Source organism: Arachis stenosperma, chromosome 6, assembly GCF_014773155.1.
Source record: "Arachis stenosperma cultivar V10309 chromosome 6, arast.V10309.gnm1.PFL2, whole genome shotgun sequence".
NCBI classification, from domain to species: domain Eukaryota; kingdom Viridiplantae; phylum Streptophyta; class Magnoliopsida; order Fabales; family Fabaceae; genus Arachis; species Arachis stenosperma.
The window spans coordinates 1,650,258-1,671,874 of record NC_080382.1 but is presented as its reverse complement, the minus strand read 5'-3'; the positions used below and the strand labels follow the sequence as shown (position 1 = coordinate 1,671,874).

The following is a 21,617-nucleotide window of genomic DNA, read 5'->3' as shown; positions in this document are numbered from 1 at the left end:
AGAGTTAATCATTCAAGTGAATGAAGAATCCTTTGTATTTAAGGCTCAAGGATATCCCTCTATCACCATGGAGAAGAAGCATGAAGAGCTTCTCTCAAAACAGAGCCAAACAGAGCCTCCACAGTCAAACTCTAAGTTTGGTGTTGGGAGGCCACAACCAAACTTTAAGTTTGGTGTTGAACCCCCACATTCAAACTCTAAGTTTGGTGTTGGGAGGTTCCAACATGGCTCTGAGTATCTGTGAGGCTCCATGAGAGTCCTCTGTCAAGCTAATGACATTAAAGAAGCGCTTGTTGGGAGGCAACCCAATGTTTTATAATTAACTATTTTCTTTTGTTATTTTATCTTTTTTGTAGGTTGATGATCATGAAAAGTCACAAAATCAATAAAAAAAAAGCAAAAACAAAATGAAAAACAGGAAGAAAAACAGCACACCCTAGAGGAAGATGTTGCTGGCGTTTGAACGCCAGTGAGGTTAGCTGTTGGGCATTTAACGCCCAGTCTGGCACCATTCTGGGCGTTTAACGCCAGAAAGGGGCACCAGACTGGCGTTAAACGCCAGAAAAGGGCAAGAACCTGGCGTTAAATGCCAGGAATGGGCACCAGCCCGGCGTTTAACGCCAGAAATGGCTCAAAACGTGATTTTGAGCAACATTTGGTGCAGGGATGACTTTTCCTTGACACCACAGGATCTGTGGACCCCACAGGACCCCCACCTACCCCACCACCACTCTCTCTCTTCTTCCCCCATTCACCAATCACCTCAATACCTCTTCCCCAAAAAACCCTTCACCTATCAAATCCCATCTTTCTCTTCACCACTCACATCCATCCTTCACAAAACCCCACCAACCTCACCATTCCAATTCAAACCACTTTCCCTCTCAAACCCACCCATAATGGCCGAACTCCATCTCCCCTCTCTCCTATAAATACCCTTCTTCATTCCTTCTTTTTCACACAACCTAAACACCACTTCTCCCCTTCTTTGGCCGAATACAAAGCCATCCCTTTCTCCCTCATTTCTTCTTCTTCTACTCTCTTCTTTCTTCTTTTGCTCGAGGACGAGCAAACCTTTTAAGTTTGGTGTGGTAAAAGCATTGCTTTTTTGTTTGTCCATAACCATTTATGGCATCCAAGGCCGGAGAAACCTCTAGAAAGAGGAAAGGGAAGGCAAAAGCTTTCACCTCCGAGTCATGGGAGATGGATAGATTCATCTCAAGGGTGCATCAAGACCACTTCTATGAAGTTGTGGCCTTGAAGAAGGTGATCCCCGAGGTCCCCTTTTCACTCAAAAAGGGTGAATATCCGGAGATCCGCCATGAGATCCGAAGAAGAGGTTGGGAAGTACTTACCAACCCCATTCAACAAGTCGGAATCTTGATGGTTCAAGAGTTCTATGCCAATGCATGGATCACAAAGAACCATGATCAAAGTATGAACCCGGATCCAAAGAATTATCTTACTATGGTTCGGGGGAAATACTTGGATTTCAGTCCGGAAAGTGTGAGGGTAGCGTTCAACTTGCCTATGATGCAAGGAGATGAACATCCTTACACTAGAAGGGTCAACTTTGATCAAAGGTTGGACCAAGTCCTCACAATTATATGTGAAGAGGGCGCACAATGGAAGAGAGATTCAAGAGGCAAGCCGGTTCAATTGAGAAGGCATGACCTCAAACCCGTGGCTAGAGGATGGTTGGAGTTCATCCAACGCTCAATCATTCCCACTAGCAACCGGTCCGAAGTTACTCTAGACCGGGCCATCATGATTCATAGCATTATGATTGGAGAAGAAGTGGAAGTTCATGAGGTTATAGCCCAAGAACTCTATAAAGTGGCGGACAAGTCTTCCACCTTGGCAAGGCTAGCCTTTCCTCATCTCATTTGTCACCTCTGTTATTCAGTTGGAGTTGACATAGAAGGAGACACCCCCATTGATGAGGACAAGCCCATCACTAAGAAAAGGATGGAGCACACAAGAGACCCCTCTCATCATGAGATCCCTGAGATACCCCAAGGGATGCACCTTCCTCCACAAAACTATTGGGAGCAACTGAACACCTCCCTAGGAGAATTGAGTTCCAACATGGGACAACTAAGGGTGGAGCATCAAGAACACTCCATCATCCTCCATGAAATTAGAGAAGACCAAAGAATCATGAGGGAGGAGCAACAAAGACAAGGAAGAGACATTGAGGAGCTCAAGCTCTCCATAGGATCTTCAAGAGAAAGAAAGAGCCGCCATCACTAAGGTGGACCCGTTCTTTAATCTTCTTGTTCTTTGTTTTCTTGTTTTTCGAAAATTGTGCTTTATGTTTATCCATGTTTGTGTCTTGTGATCATTAGTGTCTTAGTGTCTATGCCTTAAAGTTATGAATGTCCTATGAATCCATCACCTTTCTTGAATAAAAACGTGCTTAATTGAGAAAAAAAGAAAGAATTGCATGAATTTTGAATTTTATAATAGTTTAATTATTTTGATGTGGTGGCAAGACTCTTGTTCTCTGAATGTATGCTTAAACAGTGCATATGTATCTTGAATTTGTGGTTCATGAAGGTTGGCTCTTGAAAGAATGATGAAAAAGGAGACATGTTATTGAGGATCTGAAAAATCATTAAAAATGATTCTTGAAGCAAGAAAAAGCAGTGAATACAAAAAAAAAGAAAAAAAAAGAGGCGAAAAAAAAAACCGAAAAAAAAGGAAAGAGAAAAAGAAAGAAAAAGAAAGAATAAAGTTGTGATCCAAGGCAAAAAGAGTGTGCTTAAGAACCCTGGACACCTCTAATTGGGGACTCTAGCAAAGCTGAGTCACAATCTGAAAAGGTTCACCCAATTATGTGTCTGTGGCATGTATGTATCCGGTGGTAATACTGGAAGACAGAGTGCTTTGGGCCACGGCCAAGACTCATAAAGTAGCTGTGTTCAAGAATCATCATACTTAACTAGGAGAATCAATAACACTATCTGGATTCTGAGTTCCTAAAGAAGCCAACCATTCTAAATTTCAAAGGATAGAGTGAGATGCCAAAACTGTTCAGAGGCAAAAAGCTAAAAGCCCCGCTCATCTAATTAATACTGATCTTCATAGATGTTTTTGGAATTCATTGCATATTCTCTTCTTTTTATCCTATTTGATTTTCAGTTGCTTGAGGACAAGCAACAATTTAAGTTTGGTGTTGTGATGAGCGGATAATTTATACACTTTTTGGCATTGTTTTTAGTATGTTTTTGGTAGTTTTAGTTGAGTTTATAGTATATTTTTATTAGTTTTTAGTTAAAATTCACTTTTCTGGACTTTACTATGAGTTTGTGTGTTTTTCTGTGATTTCAGGTATTTTCTGGCTGAAATTGAAGGTTCTGAGCAAAAATCTGATTCAGAGACTGAAAAGGACTGCAGATGCTGTTGGATTCTGACCTCCCTGCACTCGAAGTGGATTTTCTGGAGCTACAGAAGCCCAATTGGCGCGCTCTCAACGGCGTTGGAAAGTAGACATCCTGGGCTTTCCAGCAATATATGATAGTCCATACTTTGCCCAAGATTTGATGGCCCAAACCGGCGTTCAAAGTCACCTCAAGAAATCCCAGCGTTAAACGCTGGAACTGGCACCCAAATGGGAGTTAAACGCCCAAACTGGCATAAAAGCTGGCGTTTAACTCCAAGAAGAGTCTCTACACGAAATTGCTTCATTGCTCAGTCCAAGCACACACCAAGTGGGCCCGAAAGTGGATTTTTATGTCATTTACTCATTTCTGTAAACCTTAGGCTACTAGTTATCTATAAGTAGGACCTTTTACTATTGTATTAGGGGACTTTGGTAGCTATCTTCGTTTTATGCTATCTTAGATCATTGGGAGGCTGGCCATTCGGCCATGCCTAGACCTTATGCTTATGTATTTTCAACGGTGGAGTTTCTACACACCATAGATTAAGGTGTGGAGCTCTGCTGTACCTCGAGTATTAATGCAATTACTATTGTTCTTCCATTCAATTCCGCTTGTTCTTGTTCTAAGATATCACTTGTTCTTCAACTTGATGAATGTGATGATCCGTGACACTCATCATCATTCTCACTTATGAACAAGGTGACTGACAACCACTCTTGTTCTACAAGCAACCAAGGCTCTAGTGAATATCTCTTGGATTCCTGATTGCACGACGCATGGTTGATCGCCTGACAATCGAGTGCTCGCCTGACAAACGAGCCAACCATTCCGTGAGATCAGAGTCTTCGTGGTATAGGCGAGAACTGATGGCAGCATTCAAGAGAATCCGGAAGGTCTAACCTTGTCTGTGGTATTCTGAGTAGGATTCAATGACTGAATGACTGTGACGTGCTTCAAACTCCTAGCAGGCGGGGCGTTAGTGACAGACGCAAAAGTATCGATGGATATTATTCCGGCCTGACCGAGAACCGACAGCTGAATTCCGCTATGCTGTGACAGAGCATATGCAATCGCTTTCACTGAGAGGATGGGAGGTAGCCATTGACAACGGTGAAACCCTACACGAGCTTGCCATGGAAAGGAGTAAGAAGGATTGGATGAAGACAGTAGGAAAGCAGAGAGACGGAAGGGAAGGCATCTTCATGCGCTTATCTGAAGTTCCTACCAATGAATTACATAAGTATCTCTATCTTTATCTTTTATGTTATTTTCGTTCATCACCATATACATTTGAGTTTGCCTGACTAAGATTTGCAAGATGACCATAGCTTGCTTCATACTAACAATCTCCGTGGGATCGACCCTTACTCACGTAAGGTATTACTTGGACGACCCAGTGCACTTGCTGGTTAGTTGTGCGGAGTTGTGTAATGCCATGGAATTGAACTACCAAGTTTTTGGAGTTCATGACCGGGGATTATGAGAGTTGTGAAAAGTATTGTTCACAATTTCGCGCACCAAACGGTAATAAAGCACAGTTAATACTAATATTGAGAAACGGCAAAAAGTAAGAGAGTAATCATAAAATTTAAAGGCAATAAAGTTTCAAGCCAACTTAGCCTAATTGTCTAAACAAAAGTTCAAAACAGCTAAAAAGCTTCCTAAAAATAGAAAAAGAACTTGTCCACAAAGACAAATAAAAAAACTTGTCTACAAAGGAAAATAAAAAGTACTAAGTGCAAAAACTTAAAGTACAAATAACTTATAAAAATTTATAAAGATCTTTACAAGATCTCCACTACTTTTCCATTAACAACCTTTTTAAAACCATTTACTTCAGAGACGTCCAAGTCAAAAATTAAGAGTTTTATTTGTTCAAGCATGTTATGTTCAGCATTGAACAACCCATCTACATCAGCACGTTTAGCTTTTGTGATTGACTGAATGAGGATTTTGACCTCCTTCATGAGCTTGGCAACCTATTTCTTCATGTTCTCAACTTTTGTATTAAAAGAAGTCATCGCTTCTTCCAAGCTTTTAACTTTGCCTGAAGAGTGGTATTTTTCTCTTGAAGAGAGCTCAAAGTTGCATTTAGAACTCTAAATCTCAGTGCTGGCATTGTTAATTTCTTTATCCTTTACCATAAATTCAGAATGAAAATTTGAAATTTTCATCTCGGTATCCCTAACAAAAGTAGGTAAGCAAAGAAGCATGCTTTAAACTCAAGGCAAAATATATTCAAGGAGCATCTTGGCTAGTCCCGATTTGGTGGTCTTAATCATAAGATATGAGTTCATGAACTCAGAAAAATGAAAGTCTTTCTCCAGAATGTAACTAAAGCAGGTCAGGAGAATGACCCTAGATGGCTCAATATGGTGTTTTCCTTTGTTTTGTGGCTAATTTTTTTTTTGGTGAATTGGTAGGAGATTTTTCTTCTAGATCATAGATTTCAAGTTTTTAGTCATCTCAACTGCTAGATAAAAGAAAAAGAGGAAGTGAGAAAGTTGTTAAGTTAAAAATAAGGAAACAACAAGTAAAAAGGTAATAAAGTCAGAAACTAAAAAGATAAGTTATCATTAAATATAACTGACCTTTCACTTTTTTAATCGATCGAAAATTGAGAGAAGCAACTGTTTCAAGGAAACTAAAAAGTTTTTCATGGATTTTTAGCACTCAACATAAAAAAGGCAAAAATTTATTTGGGCTTGGACCATTAAACTCAGATATTCTTGACAAAGTCATTAAGTCAACAAATTCGAGTTGAAGCATTGTTCTAGGTAAGAATTACATATTGATGATATGAATAAATGAGAAAACTACATTGCTAGATAACGACTAAGTCATTAAGGCTAATAAAGTTATTAACTCATGAAACTGTCAAATAATGACATTAAAGCATACATTAAAGACACTAAATACCTAATAACAATTATATTAATAAAAAAAAGAAACTTAGTAAGTAATACATTGTTCACTCTATCACCAAAAACACTTTTAATTTAAGGATTGGATTATATTACAGGTTGTCTTTCTGATCTACACTACAAGAAAATACGTCTATTGCCACGCTTTTAAAGCATGACGAAAAGTTAAAAAAGCGAAAGATATTGTTACGCTTTTAAAGTGTGGCGATAACAAGATATACGCAATAGCGAGAGATACGGCCACGTTTTTAAAGTATGGCGATAGCCTTATCAAATTTAAAAAGGGTAAAATATATTTTTTGTCCCTGAAGTTTGTTAAAAATTTTAAAAATATCCCTAAGTTTTAATTTGTTTCAATTTTGTCCTTTAAGTTTTCGATTTGCATCAATTTTATCCTTATTATTAATTTTTTGATAATTAATATTTTTCTTTCCAATTATACCCCTCTCATATCTTATCATCATCAACATCATCATCACACTCCTTTCTCTTTCTCTCTCCCTCTTTCTTTCCCCGTCCTCACCAGCATCATTGAACAACCATTATCAACCTCCTTTATCATTGCCGGCCATACCTCTCTTTTTCCTTTTTTCCTCTGACTCCCCATCACGACCATTATGTAAGAGTACCCATCCAATTGTATTTAACATAGGAACATTTCTTTCCAAGTTCTCATAGAATATGAAGAGATTATCTAAAGACAAATCAAACAATCTAAGTACAAGGGAATATTGGAATAAGCATTATTTCCCCTTTTCTAATTCATGCTCTGTCTCATGGCCACTGCTAGTGCTAATTACAAAATTGTAAAAATAAATGTAATATTCCACCATCACAAGCTACAACAATATTTATCTTTGTCAATGTTCAAGCTCAAATTTGTACCATCAATGACCATTTTAGAAAAAAAAATTTTCCATTGATTTAAACTAAAAATTGACATGAAATTTCGAAAAATCATACCACCTCCACGATTTTCCCTAACCCTATTGCTCCTCACATAACGCCAAATCCTCCTCGGAGCTCCGTTAGGGTTCAGTGCTCCTAACCCTATTTCATCTTCGCCTATCTTCTCGGACCTCCTCTGAACGAACGTGACTACTTCAGATTGATGAGTCCCGATTTGGTGAGCCACACGAGTTGTTCGATGAAGTAATAGACTCCCTCACTGCCGTAGGGGATGACAGAGAGAAAGAAGTCGAGATCAGAGGAGATGTGCGGTTTGTGTAGGGCTTGGAGTGCGTTAAAGTATTGGACGAATTTTCAAGGCGGAAGGTCTTACGGCTGATGTCGACGCTAGTGGAAATGGAGGGTCGGAGGAGAAAGGAGAAAGAGAGGTGTGGCCGGCGACGATGGAGAAGGAGATTAGTAGTGGTTGTTCAATGATGATGGTGGTGGAGATGATGGTGAGAACGGAAAACAGAGAGAAAGAGAGAGAAAGAGAAAGGAGTGTGACGATGATGATGATGATGATGATGATAGGATAGGGGAGGGGTATAATTGAAAAGAAAAATATTAATTATAAAAAAAATTAATAATAAGGATAAAATTGATGCAAATCGAAAATTTAAAGGATAAAATTGAAACAAATTAAAACTTAGGGATATTTTTGAAACTTTTAACAAACATCAGGGACAAAAATATACTTTACCCTTTAAAAAAACTTTTTTAATTTTTTGACTTTACCTTTATCACTGTACAATATAAATTTTCAGTCCTTTTTATTACCAAACCTATAAATATAGTATGCACTTTTTATTATAAGACAAATCAAATAGTAATTAGTGACATATATAATTTTTTTCTATAATTGTTTTATACATTAATACTCAAATACAAGATAAAAAAGATAATGGTATGCCAAGAAAAAGAAGATACAAGAGGAAAAAGAAAGAAAAATTGAAGGACTTTTTGTTCATTTCCAATTTACATTTATAATATAAATTAATTGATAAATACCACCACGTCGGGTTTCTGAACTAATCACACTTATAACAGTATATGATCCTTAATACCTTTTCCCCATTTGTATAAAAAAAAAATATCAAACCGAATAAACAAAAAAATTACATATTAAACACAACACTAAAATGAGGAAGAACTAACAAAATAGAACATCTCCCAGTTGCTCCAAAGACTGTAGCAATAACGCCACTGCCAACAGAATTGTTTTTAAGCATCAGCTTCACTAAAGTTAAATGTCACTTGTTGGCGTCTACCACTTGGCTAACCTCTTCGTCATTGATGTCCTCCCTTGCCACATTTTGAATCTCCTGCATCATCCAAACTGGTCTGGTAGTGAGGTGCTTCCTAAAGTCTTCTTTTACCAGACCGTTAGTAACGCACAGACTGGTCACTGAGTCCGTCAATTTCCAGACATTCGTTGTTGAATCGATCAAGGTATTTCCCTGTCGGTTCCCCCACCTACTGTGTCACTCCCAACAAGGTAATCAAGTGTTTCGCTTTGGCAATTCGGGTTGTGAACTGTGCTAGGAACTTCTGCGTGATATCCGCAAAAGCGTAATAGACCCTTGTGGAAGGGAGTTGAGCCAACAAATTGCTGGTCCTGCTAAGGTCACGGAGAACGCTCGGCATCTAACGGCATCACCCACGCTTTCTAAGTTCATTCTGGCCTCAAAGGTCGATATGTGCTCTTGTGGATTCTTAGTTCCATTATACCTCATGTCCGTTGACTTGTCGAAGTTCTTCGACAGCCGAACCTTGGGGATGGATGGGTAGAAAAAAGTGGCCTCCATTATAATGGGATCTCACCGTTTCTTCATCCAATCTCCCATTCGCTCTCCACGGGCTTCCGATCTGCCATGGGTGTAGGTGAGAGAGTGAATGTTAGTTCGATCGCACCCATCGTCCCTCCTTGTGCTTTGTTGACGATCTTCTAATTTCCTCGACGGAGATCGGATGTATGAAAGGCTCGGACATGCCTCTGAATGTGAACGAGAATCCCGACTATACTTAGGATGATAACGGTCTCTCGCCGCCAATTCCTTCTCCATGTTCTAGACCCTATGTATGAGTTCCTGCATAATTCGAGAGCTGTCACCGTCGATACTGCCAAACGAATGCTTTTCCGAAGATCGGGTATGGGAGTCACCTTGGTGAGAGGGGGACCCTCAACGTTCTCAGAATATTTTCGAACTCACTCTGCTCCTAAGGCGGTCCCCTGGACTCCCGATGGCTCCTCCTTCCTCTCATACTTCCTCCGTACGAGGGATAAGCTCCATGTTCATGTCAGTTCCCCACAATCGGTGCTAATGTTCGGTTGTTCACTAGGATGAGGTGTCGATCAGGCAGCTAATCGAGAGCAATTGGGAGGTGTAAGGTATCTATACCTGGGTGCGAACTTTGTGAGGAGAAATGCAACCACAATCATCAGTGGATCGGCGGGTGGGACTACCTACAAAGACATTACGATGCTAAAGTAAGTGTTTGTATAATGAGACGGCTAATTAAAATAAAGGATGATGTATTTAGAAAAGAGTAAATTCCCCTCTTTTTATCTGTAGTTATCGAATGGACTTTTTTATTTGGACTCTCTATACTTGAAAGCGTCCAAAACTATCCAAATCCTCACTTACGGATATCCTCACGAGAAGTGAGCCGATTTGGGTGTACCTCCAATTCCTATTAGGATGGACTTGAACATTATCCTAAATCATAACATGGAAACAAAAGAATTTGTTCCCTCTATCAATCCTTCATTATTATTCGGAAGAATAGTAATGGACTAAAATACTAGTTAAATTTTATAACCACCATATAATACCTAGTGCAGAATAAATCGTATATGATAGTAAATTTTAGAAGCAAGTTAACAAATCTTCATAAGCAAATAGAAAAGGTGGAAAAGAGGAAAAGAGTGAAGGTGATCAAGTTCAAACAAGTATGAATGTTTTGGAAAGCAATAGGTACAATAATAATTTTACAACTTATAAACGATTTTTTTTAACGTTTATTGTCAATAGAGACCTAATTAAATAAATTAAAATAATTTAAAGAACCAATTAAAAAATATAAAAATTTAATTATAAATTTGATAAAATTATAAAAAATAACAAAATAATTTAACCATACAAATACAAATATATGTAATTAGTTAAGATTTTGAATTTTTAAATAACGTACATGTATAGCAAAATTAATAAATATATAAAAGAATTATTGACAAAATATATAAGAGAATATGATTAACTAATTTTGACCGAAAAAGTGTTAATATTAAATATTCAAAAACATTTAAAAAATTAACAAAAATATTTTTTATTAGTAGTTAGTCAATAATATTTAAAAATATTAAATAAAAATATATTATTAAATTATTAAATTAAAAAAATTAAATTAATAATTAAAAATATTAACTAAAAATGATAAATTTTATTGATTCTTGAAACTTTTTTTCTTTTTCAAATATTTATGTCAACCATTTACTTGTTCGTTCCAAGATATGTTGAACACTTTCACATTATTAATCAAACAATATATGTATATGAAAAAGAGAGTAAAAAATATATTTAAAAAAAGGATAAATACTATTAGTTTTCGGTAAGGAAAATGGTTTAGTATTTTAAAGTTCAGTAGTGGCCTTTTGTCATGAATAACATTACTTTTGAACACACCTGACTGAAATACTTATTTAAATTGTGAAACTAACTAAAAAGGAATTTCGCACTTTCATTCAAAAGGACTCCAAAAATTACAGTAAACCAATAATAACCTTTACCCTATTGTGCGTAATAAATTACTACTACTGTAATACATACATTAATAACCTAAGCCAATAATACTAGTTACAACAAAGATTGAAATTTGGGAGGACTTTACTTTGAGGTGTTTTTTTAGATGAAATTGGTTTTACGTGAAATTGGTATCTGAGAATTGTTAGATAAAAAATTAATCAAATCATCTAATAAGTCTCAGGTATTAACTTCACGTCAAGACGACTTACTTTAACTTGGAATTTAACTTGGAATTCAGAGAGTGGAGTCAAAGTTTACAGCAGAATTTGGCAACCAATCCGGGCCCTGAATAAAGGACTGCACTGTGAACTTGGCAGCATCAGTTTCAGTTAGAGAGGGGTTATAGCCAGCCCACTTAACCCGTTGCGAGACATCGGATCCAGGCCCAGTGTTGCGGTACTCACCGTAAAATATAGTTTTTGGTGGATCGACATTGGCAACCCAGCTTATCCAGCCCACGGGCTTCAAGAAGGAGGCGATATCGGACTGCATGATGACGGTGGTGGAAAAATCCTTCCAAGGGCGGCCAAGGTAGGTAGGGGCCTGAAGATCATTGGCGAAGGCAGAGAAGGAGCATTTCTGGATGACGATGCCGGTGTTCTGGTTGGGGTCTTTCTTTCCCTGAGCGGTTATGGTGTTGAACTGGTTGGGGAGAGGCTGACGTGGCATGATCTTGCAGTTCTGGAAGACCACTGCGGCGTTGCCAAAGATGAAGTCGATGGTGCCGGTGATGTCGCAGTCGCGGTAGAACTGCCTGTTGGAATGGGCGTACAGTGTGTCCTGGAAACCCTCGAAGGAGCACCTGTAGAACACTGATTGGTCCGCCCCTGATCGCAGTGCCACCGCCTGATGCTTGTCTGCGCCTGCCGTGTTCTTGAACCCTACGTCCTTTGCAATGAAACCCTTTCCCTTCACAGCTGCATTTATCATAATATATTTGTTAGTCAACTAATTAATGAATTGAAAAGTATTGTTCATAAATAACAGGTGAATTAGCTATACTACCATATCAATTGTCATTATCAATATCATTCATATACAGATGGAAGCAAGAGCATCTAGCTGGAAGACAGGGTCAGCTGGAAGACAGGGTCAGCTGCACATTAGCTCTACACGCATCTATACTAATACAACTCCGCTACTTTATTCCGACATCTACTAACTTTTATTTATAATTATATTTAATGAAAGTATTTTTATAGATGTGTTTAATAAAAATATTTTTTTATAATTATATTTAATAAAAATATCTTTAAAAATATATTTTTTAAATGTATTTTTTTATATATATATTTAAAATATAATAACTAATTATTATTGACAATAAATTAGCAGATAATATATTATTACCCTATATTTTTCCTAATAAATTTCATTTCTACCGCCTTAATTCATTCGGTGACATCTTATGCACAATTAATAATTAAAAATTATTAAATAATTTAATATTATTATTCAATAACAGTGAATTTCTACTTATTTGTAGTTTTGTACAACCAAACCGCCGTTGCTTTGTCAATAAAGATATTTGAATCATATTTTTCTTCTTTGTTATTACTATGCAAAATATTATACGCGCTATATTTTTCTGTGTATTTTTTATATAGCTTCTATTTTTGATATTAAAATTAAATAATAAAATTCAAAAAATCATACACAAATATAATATAAATATACTTTTCTCTATTGATATACATCAATTTGGACAAATCTTTTTTATTAATTATTACTCTCTCCCCCCGAAACAAGTGGATGACTCAAAAGGCCGGCGTATTGATCATAATCATTTATGATAAAAATTAGATGCGCACATGGTAGGCCATCAAACATGCAGTGATGAAAAGGATCGGTTTTTTTTTTTTTTCATTAGCGACTACAGGATGTTCTAGTGATTTGGGCGGACCAAACTGTTGGCCCCCCAGAAAAACAAGAGGGTGCAGATGACTGAGATGAGATCAAGATCACAATGTCACATGGTGACAATCATACAGTATAGGTTAGCAGATGCACACAAATTAAAAAGCATTTCTGTTTTATAATAATGTTTCTGATTGTTTCCACTCACATGGCACATGCCCCAAACTTGTTTCCTTTCAAAATTTCTTGTAAATTAACTCAATTTATTCCACTTCAACAATGGAAACAACCACTATCTATTTGCCAAAGTCCAAACTTAACTTACCATAACTCTAACAACAATGCATGCTGTTTAATTATTCCTAAACTTAATGCTAGTACAAGAAAAGGATAACTTAAGGGCTTAATTGTCAAATTTCTAGCTAGAAGCATGCAATCGAGCAGTAATCCTAAGGCATGAATGGACGGAAAGAAAAAATTACCGAAAGTGGCAGTCTCAAAAGTGGGAGTGCCGTCGATGAAGTTGCGGCTGCCGGAGATGATGGTCTTGTCACTTCCATCACCGTAGATCATCACATTCCAAGTGTCCTTATCCAAATCAATGTTCTCAACATAAGTCCCTGCCTTCACATATATCACAAATCTCTTCTCGCTCTTCTTCTTCACCGCAAGCACCGCCTCTTTTATCGTCTTGTACTGCGCACTCCCATCGCTCGCCACCACCGCATCCGGCGTCGCGGTGTTCCCATTATCCAGCAGCATCCTCCTCTCCGCCGCCCCCACCCACTCCGGGAACCCCAGAAGCCGCCGCCTGTTCACCGGGCTGTTGAATTGGGAGAGCAGCCCCAGGATCCTCGTCACGATGGCCAGGCTGTTGCTAGAGAACTCCGTGGAGTTCTTCATGGTGGTTTTCATGTCCTCGAGGGCGGCGTTGGCGGCGGTGGAGTTATTAACCTCCTCGAGGGCGTCCAAGCAGGTATCTTGGTTGGTGATGGCGGCGCTCACCCAGGTCTTAATGTCACTGATCTTGGTGGTAGATGGTAGCTTGCCGGCGGCGTCGAGGGTGGAGACGGAGTCGTTGAAATTGGCGACAGCGTCGGCGAGGACCGTAGCACAGACATCAATGGCTTTCTGGAGACGGGGTTCCTTGATGGAGGAACGGAGCTTGAAAGGATAATGGGAGAGGTTGGAGAGCTCGTTAATGGCTACGCGGAGGGAGAGGCTGAAGAGGAGGTGTGGGTCGGTGGTGTTGGAGTAGTCTGGAAGGGACGAGATGCTCGACATGCACGACTCTGGGTACTGGGTGACTTCGCACACGGCCCTCAGAGAGGACACCGGGGATAGCTCCGTTGAGGGGCCAGAGGAAGAGGAACGGCGGCTGTGTAGGACGGTTCCCAAGACGGCGGCGATGATGACGGCGATGAGGACTATGGAGGAGACTATGAGTATGATGAGGCGCTTGCGAGTCTTCTTCTGGAAGGCTTGCTGCTCTGCCTCGTCCACTTTGCCATACCCTTTGAACGAGTTTATCGAATCCATTAATCAGTTCTTTGGTTGGTGTTTACAAGTGAAGAATGAAAACTGAACAATTCTAGAATAGGAGAAGAGGTATCATTGGCTCGCTGCTTTATTTATAGTGTGTAGTTTTGCTAAAACAACACAAGTCTCCTTTGCTTGTTTCACCGTTGCTTCTTCCCTATGGCTAATGACTTATGACTATATCCAGTCAACGAATTTATTCATTTCACAAATACAGACAGATATAATTAATAAAAGACACGGTTTCTGTACAGTTGATTTATAGTTACTTGTATTATTTTCCCTTTTATTTTGTGCATTTAAAGTAAAAATTAAAAAAAATACAAAATAAAAAAAATTGTTTCTACATATAAAAAATACGAGTAATGTTATAATTGTTTATACATATGAAAAATATGAGTAATGTTATATACATTACTTTTTTGTACACTTTTCCTTTTTAGCACAGAAATGATTGATAACAAGAAAAACAAAATTGTCTTTTATACTATAAAAAATCGTATAAAAAGAAGTGTATACAAATAACAGTTAGGGCAAATAATGCATATAAACCAAGTATTGGGTATATGTACATGATTCCACTAAAGTAAAAAAACGTTTCAAAATTTTACCAAAAGCACTTTTATATATAGTTTGAATTAGTGCAATTCAAATTACACATTCATAGTGATTCGAATCATACTGATTCGAATTGCATACGCACGCACTCAAGCACTAATTTGAATCACCCTGATTCGAATTATACATACTAATTCGAATGGGTATTCACACTAATTACACACTCTGTAAGACCCCTCGTCTCCTGGGTATCTCTAGCAACAAATCCAGTGGGTTCCACAGGAACCACATCCTATCTCATGGCATCCAAATCGAAAGATGAAAGTGCGGAGGGTACTGCTGAGTCCCAGAGCTAAAACCACCACCAGCTCCAGCTGGGTTACTCGCTGCAATGTCATCGCCATTGTCATCAGCAATGAGGTCACGCTCCACATCATCATCGCCATCATCATCCATCAATGCATCACCGATCCCAGCCGGTGTCCCGCACTGCAAAGAAATCAGCACCCTCTCCATGATACCAACCTCTCCGCCACCACTGCAGTTGAGATCAACGGCGAACGACGAGGACGCGACAGGCTCGTCCCTAGGTGCATTCACGGGCACGGACGAACATGCACCAATGGGTCTCGAGCTAGAACTAGCTACGGTGCCTAGAGTTTGGGTATTCCGGTTTAAATCTCCCGAGCTAGATACCACATCAACCAACTTTGCCAACAGCTCAGGTGTCCGGACCTTGAAAAACTGGCGAAGACAATGGAACAGGACCTGCAAATCCTCGTCACTCCCTATGACGAAAGAATCGTACTTCACATCATCTCTAAGCACTGAGATCGGAATGCGATAGAATAGTTTCGGAACCCGTTTCACGCCATGCAAACCAAGTTTCTGTATTATAAAATTTAAGAAGTCATCGAATGTCGTCGTAAGTCTCATAAAAATGCTCAGAGGATCTTTATCAGTGAACTTCACATGGAGTGTGTCTTTCTCTTAATCGATCCTCTATAATGCACCAACACTACAAATCTCTCCTCACTAGCCATTTTGTCTCACTCAAATAAACTCAACTCACGTTCACACCATATTTACACACGTCTGGGACTTCTTAATTCGAATCAGCTAAATTCGAACTCCCCATGCATAATTTGAATCAGCGTGATTCGAACTTCCCCATACATGATTCGAATCAATATGATTCGAACTACTAAGACTGCAAACTGCCTCACTAATTCGAACAGGGTTGATTCGAATTACTAAACTTTTTAGTTCGAATAGAGTTGTTTCGAATTATATAGAGACATGCTTTTGGTTGATTAGGATAAAATTTTATCCTTTAAGAGTCGTACACTTACTATCATCTTCGAAAGGTCCCTGTCAAAGCATCGTCTGTCTTGTAAACGGATCTCATTAATCGTGCCAGATGATCTCAAAATTACATCAAGTAAACCAGCCATCATACTGTCACTGTTGATCTCAACCTGTAGAGGCAACAAGCAACTTAATCAAATAAATCGGAAGAGGAACTTCGTGTGGTAATAGTCTAATAGAAGTAGATGCTTTGTTATATATATATATTTACGTAAAATCCTAGGTTAGATATTCAAACCGGAATGCTCAGGATCAATTCACTCAAATCCATTGGTTGTACTCATCCATCCTTATTATGAAGGAACTTGAACTTGGGGAACCACCTCCACCATAGGCCTTGAAGTTCAAAGAGTAGAAAATTCATTAATGCATATCAAAGCATTACACAATGTTGCAAGAAAATAAATATAGAACAAAGTAGGGCATACCCTTGCAACTTCAGAGGTATCAGTGACCCTATCCATGCTCCGCAAGCACATTTTGAGATTATTCCGTTGCATGAATATCACAGCTCCTATGGGTCTATATTGGTGATACATTATACATAAAATTGATCAGATTAAACAATCCAATAAATCTTTGGTACAGTTAAAAATCACTGGCAAGCATTCATGTCTACGAGAATCTATTAAAATCTGAAAGTATTCCTGCTGTTGGCTGACCTCAGGGAATAGCATTATTCTAACAAGATAATAATAATAATAATAATAATAATAATAATAATAATAATAATAATAATAAGAAAAAATTAAACATAAACTCAACATAACTTTCTTCTAATTAAATTTCCTCACCTCAAACCAGCAGCAGCACTTTTCAAACTAAGGAGTCTTCCAATTTCATCACTTAAGTTTGAGTTCCCATCTGCCGGAACACCCTAAAACAACAAGAATTTCATCACAAAATCACAGGTAGCAAGATTTTTTATTTTTATTTTTTATGGCAAGCATTAAAATAAACTGCAGTAAGCATTAAAATATACTGCCACTTTTGAATCTCTCTAGTAGTTACGAGAACATAGGAAGGAGAACCGAAAAACTAAAGATGAACCACAATGGAAAAGAAGGAATTATGTACTAAAGTATACCAGGCACTCTCCATAAAATCCTCTTCCCAACCGAACCCTAAACACCTTTTGCAGCAGTTTACTTGCAGCATTCTGGCGAGATGAAACATGTGAGTTTCCTTTAGCGATTAAACCTTCAGCACTTAACTCCAGCAACTGCAATGTACATATCTCGAAAGACACAATATTCAGCAAACACAAGAAAGGTGGATATATTTACAACAATTTGCATCAAGAACTGTAAAGAAAGATGGTTCTAAGGCCTGGAGTTTTAAGTACTAGTGCATCATTATGTAAGAGAAATAAACAAAGATAACATAGCACACACCAAATTAGCGCAATGTATCCTTATAACCACCTGAAGCTGTTTTGCTACAATTTCTATTGAAATAGATTTTGAACTTACACTCTTTGACTTAGTTCAAATAAATTAGACTCTTGAGAAGCAAGAAATGCTATGGATTCATATCCATTTGTCTTTAATCCACTTTTTCATATGAATCTAGGTAAATTTCTAAACTTTTATTTAGCAGCAATAAGAATAAACACAGCAGGAACTTAAACTATGATCAGCAATACCTGCTTATACATGTTCGGATTGGAAATGTAGTTAAGCTTTTCCCGCCATTCATTCAGTCCAATGTTAAAGGCCTTAATGTTAGGCAAGGTATATCGGCGAAGATCTCCATCCTCAATATAGCTAAGAATCATCTCCAAATGCTCCTTGTCTTTCGAGTCCACTAAACTTGGAACCACACCCTTAATGGAATTCAATCATCCGTATATTTCAGGTTCTCAACCATTGGTATGTTAAATGTTTCAGAAATAAAGTATGTTAAATAATATAAATCCCTACTTACATCAGAATTCATGTCCGCACTTTTTCTCGAAAAGTATTCATAAACAGCACTTGAGCTACTCTTCTCATGGTTAACATGAATCATAATGTTCTCAGCAAGATCGTCAGCAGAGGGAATATTACGAAGCACCGATTTTCGGTGATCAAACCCAATAATCCTAGATAGACAAAGCTGAGTAAATTAATATGCACATGAAAAATGAAACGATGCATAGCACATTAGCACCAGCATGGAAACAGAAAATAGGATGAGTTAAAAAACTAACCAATTGGTAATAAAATAAAAGAACTTGAATGTTAACCTACTTGCATTTTGATTGCTTGGTAAGTTTGAAAATAAATTCTTTTGGTGGAATAAAATCAAGCAGGTAGCAGGTCTCAAGGCCTTCAATGCACAAATCTTCAACCCTATCAACAATATCCAATGCAGGTTATGAGGGAACCAACATTCAAAACAATAACTTTGCAACATTCCAGAAGTTTCAAATACGAAATCAGGTAAGTACTTAATTGTTAGAACTTCCCTAAGACCTCAAAAAGCTCCACCAGAAAAGGAAACAGAGCACCTCCATCAACAAAAGAAAGGAAATTTAGAGAACAGAAGAAGACAGAGAACCTGAGAGAGAGAAATGGAACCGAAGAGAAGGGCAAAATGAGGGCAGGGAGGTTGTGACGAATGTGGAAGAGGTGAGCAAAGAGGGTGGAGAATGCTCCAGAGAAGGTAGGGTAGTTGTAGACAACCAAGTTGGGAACTTTGTCTTCTGAAGCTTTGGCTATGGCTTCCAACGCCGCATCAGAATGCAAGCTCCTTCTCCTGCTCCCAAACCATGCACACAGAGGGAGGCTCCTAGGTTTTCGAAGCAGAGACACTGATGCAGCCATTTTCTGTTTTTCAACGACGATGTTGTTATTCCACTTTAATCTTTTTCCTCACAAATTTTCTTCTCTCTTTCTCCAGTATGCATACTCACAGGTCATATCTACAAATTTGAATTCTTGTGTTGGGTGCATAGTTGTCAGATTGACTGAACCTATTATCTAATCACACTATCACATAACCTATTAGCTAAGTGCAACAAAATAAATAGTTCAATGATCCCTTAGTCACAACACTAGCATCAAAAGAGAGCCAACCACAACAAAATTGAGCCAATCCCATGGGATAAACCAATGCTCACTAACTCAAAAATTGCTTTCAAGTGCCATTCTATACAAATACAATTAGCATCAATCTAACTATTCTAAACCTACATTAAAACAGCAACAATCAAGTATTAAAAATTAATATAGAATAACTAAAAAATAAAAAATAGAAAGCTCGCCTCTACACTGCAGAAGCAGAACCAAAGTCACGGGCTCACGGCAGAGCCAAGACGGCCGGGACGATACAGACGGAGGCGAGGGGCGCGGAGGAAGCATAGGCGAGCAGAGGCTGGCGGTGCACAGATGAGGCAGAGGAGTCGGCGAGAGGCCCGTAGACGAGTTGGTGACCGTGCCGTGGCGCTGAGGGAGGCACAGAGGTGAGAGGCCCTGAAGCTGATAGCCGTTGTGTGTGGTGTGTTCTGTGAGAGGGAGAGAGTCAGCGAGGCCGGGCATCGCCGGATGGGAGGGAGCGCCGTTCAATTAGAAGTTTTTTGTTTTTTGTTTTTCTTTTTAAATAATATCAGACACTCGTCCAATTTCGAGTACATACCATTTTCGGTTACTATCCTAGGTTAAGGCGTTCAAATCCAAATCAATCCAAATTAAATCGTTCATTCAATTTAATTTAAATTAAAAATTGATTAAAATTGTATTAATTTAAATTTGATTGGATTTTATTTTTTGTTTAGATTATATTAGATTTTTGATCTATTCTTCATAGCTGATTTAATTCAATCCAAACCGCATAATGCACTATAATATTATTATTTTATTATTATATTTATAGTTATACTTATAACATATTCAATTTGTTATACATTTTTCTATTATTCATGTATTATTATTATTTAATAAATATTTTATGATTAAAATATTATTTATTTATTTATTTTAACAAACCTATAATTTTATTTCTATTGTTATGTTATCGTTTGCTTTTTAAGATATTGTTAAAGATTTGTTGTGTCATTGTTGATTATTTAAAATTTGATGTTGAGACTTGTTATATGTATTTAATTTTTTTAATTTACAAAACTGCAAATCCAATCTAATCCAAACCGATTGAAATTGGATCAGATCGAATCGAATCGGATCAGATTTGCGAACACCCCTACTATCCATTTTAAAACTAGACCATCCGTCCCCTAATTTTTTAAAATTATTTCATCTATTTCATCAGACAAATAAACTCTTCTTTAGGTGTTTCTGTTCAGAGTCGTTGAAAAAAGTTAAAGTGTAACCTTTAGGATATGACATGGCCTAGACACATTCTACGCAGAATGCTGCCTATTCGTTGGGACCGTTAAGTCCCTACACAGTCAGTAAAACAATGACATTTTGCTTAGAAATTATTTTGTGTTTTGATGTGAAATCCCACTCTCTTCCTTCTCCACATTTCAGAAACTATACACTACCCTCATTTGGAACACAAAATTATGAAGTAACTTTAAGAAAGTGAAACGTTTTCTCCAAGGCAAGCTAACAGAGACTTCTAGTGAGGAGGTGGTGGCGATGTTGCAGACAGAGCAACCGACGATGCTGCTAAAGTTAGTGTCGTTATCTACTTTGGCAGCTTTCTTAGTTGGTGTTGCTAGAAATTTTTATGTTAAATATGGTTTTTTTTAATGAAACTGTCATTTAGTGATCATTCCATTTATAGTCTAAAAATTATTTTGTTAATAATTGAAAGCTGATTAAAGTAGTTTACTAAGTTTTATTTATTGCACATTATTATTGTAAAAATGTCATGTGAAGTTGTCTCTGTTTTTCACCACAGGAGTTGGTTCAAAAGGGACGAAAATGGTGTATTATACTACTATGATAGAAGTTTAAGACATTTTCTCTATTAGACATAGATTATGTTAATTTCAAAGATTTGGAAAAAATTTTCAAGGGTCTAGAATATACAAGCTATAAAGAGATGTATTAGTATGATGGTAGTGTCCCTAATTTAGAGTCTAAATTACATGTTCTTAAGGGAGATAAGGAGATTAATGAGATGTGCGATAAAAAGATGGAGAATGTGGATTTAGATTTGCTAGTTATCTATTTTGAGAACAATGTTAGTCAATCAGAAGTTCTTTCGGATATTGTTGAAGTTGATTCTTCTTCTTCTGATGATAATAATAGATATGAGACCACTGAAGATGAGCCTTACAAACC

At 37.7% G+C, this 21,617-nt stretch overlaps 2 protein-coding genes across 6 annotated transcripts; both read right to left on the bottom strand.

Moving 5' to 3' along the window:
* Positions 1 to 10,979: 10,979 nt before the first annotated feature.
* LOC130933468 (pectinesterase 3-like) lies at positions 10,980 to 14,660 on the bottom strand. The gene is made up of 2 exons (XM_057863098.1): positions 13,404 to 14,660; positions 10,980 to 11,981 (listed from the first exon to the last, which is right to left on the bottom strand). The coding sequence occupies exons 1-2, from the start codon at positions 14,458 to 14,460 to the stop codon at positions 11,299 to 11,301; spliced, it is 1,740 nt and encodes a 579-aa protein (XP_057719081.1). The 5' UTR covers positions 14,461 to 14,660; the 3' UTR covers positions 10,980 to 11,298.
* On the bottom strand, positions 11,750 to 19,947 carry LOC130933469 (uncharacterized). 5 transcript variants are annotated; one of them, XM_057863103.1, is made up of 11 exons: positions 18,928 to 19,623; positions 18,618 to 18,719; positions 18,313 to 18,469; positions 18,032 to 18,211; positions 17,474 to 17,608; positions 17,181 to 17,263; positions 16,815 to 16,908; positions 16,625 to 16,722; positions 16,371 to 16,496; positions 12,070 to 12,143; positions 11,752 to 11,981 (listed from the first exon to the last, which is right to left on the bottom strand). In XM_057863103.1, exons 1-8 carry the CDS (start codon positions 19,191 to 19,193, stop codon positions 16,648 to 16,650), a joined length of 1,092 nt encoding a protein of 363 aa, XP_057719086.1. In that variant the 5' UTR covers positions 19,194 to 19,623; the 3' UTR covers positions 11,752 to 11,981; positions 12,070 to 12,143; positions 16,371 to 16,496; positions 16,625 to 16,647. The 5 variants fall into 5 exon arrangements, with proteins under 5 accessions (XP_057719083.1, XP_057719086.1, XP_057719085.1 ...); XM_057863102.1 differs by lacking the exons at positions 11,752 to 11,981; positions 12,070 to 12,143 and adding exons at positions 15,667 to 15,906; positions 19,634 to 19,947 and having other exon boundaries at positions 18,928 to 19,196; XM_057863100.1 differs by lacking the exon at positions 12,070 to 12,143 and having other exon boundaries at positions 11,750 to 11,981.
* Between the last annotated feature and the right edge of the window lie 1,670 nt (positions 19,948 to 21,617).

Coding starts and splice junctions, on each gene's coding strand:
- LOC130933468 (XM_057863098.1), bottom strand. CDS start 14,460: ATGGATTCGATAAACTCGTTCAAAGGGTATGGCAAAGTGGACGAGGCA. Junction 11,982..13,403: donor TTTTGAGACTGCCACTTTCG/GTAATTTTTTCT, acceptor TGATAAATGCAG/CTGTGAAGGGAAAGGGTTTC.
- LOC130933469 (XM_057863102.1), bottom strand. CDS start 19,193: ATGGCTGCATCAGTGTCTCTGCTTCGAAAACCTAGGAGCCTCCCTCTG. Junction 18,470..18,617: donor ACCAAGCAATCAAAATGCAA/GTAGGTTAACAT, acceptor TTGTCTATCTAG/GATTATTGGGTTTGATCACC. Junction 17,609..18,031: donor ATCCGAACATGTATAAGCAG/GTATTGCTGATC, acceptor TGTACATTGCAG/TTGCTGGAGTTAAGTGCTGA.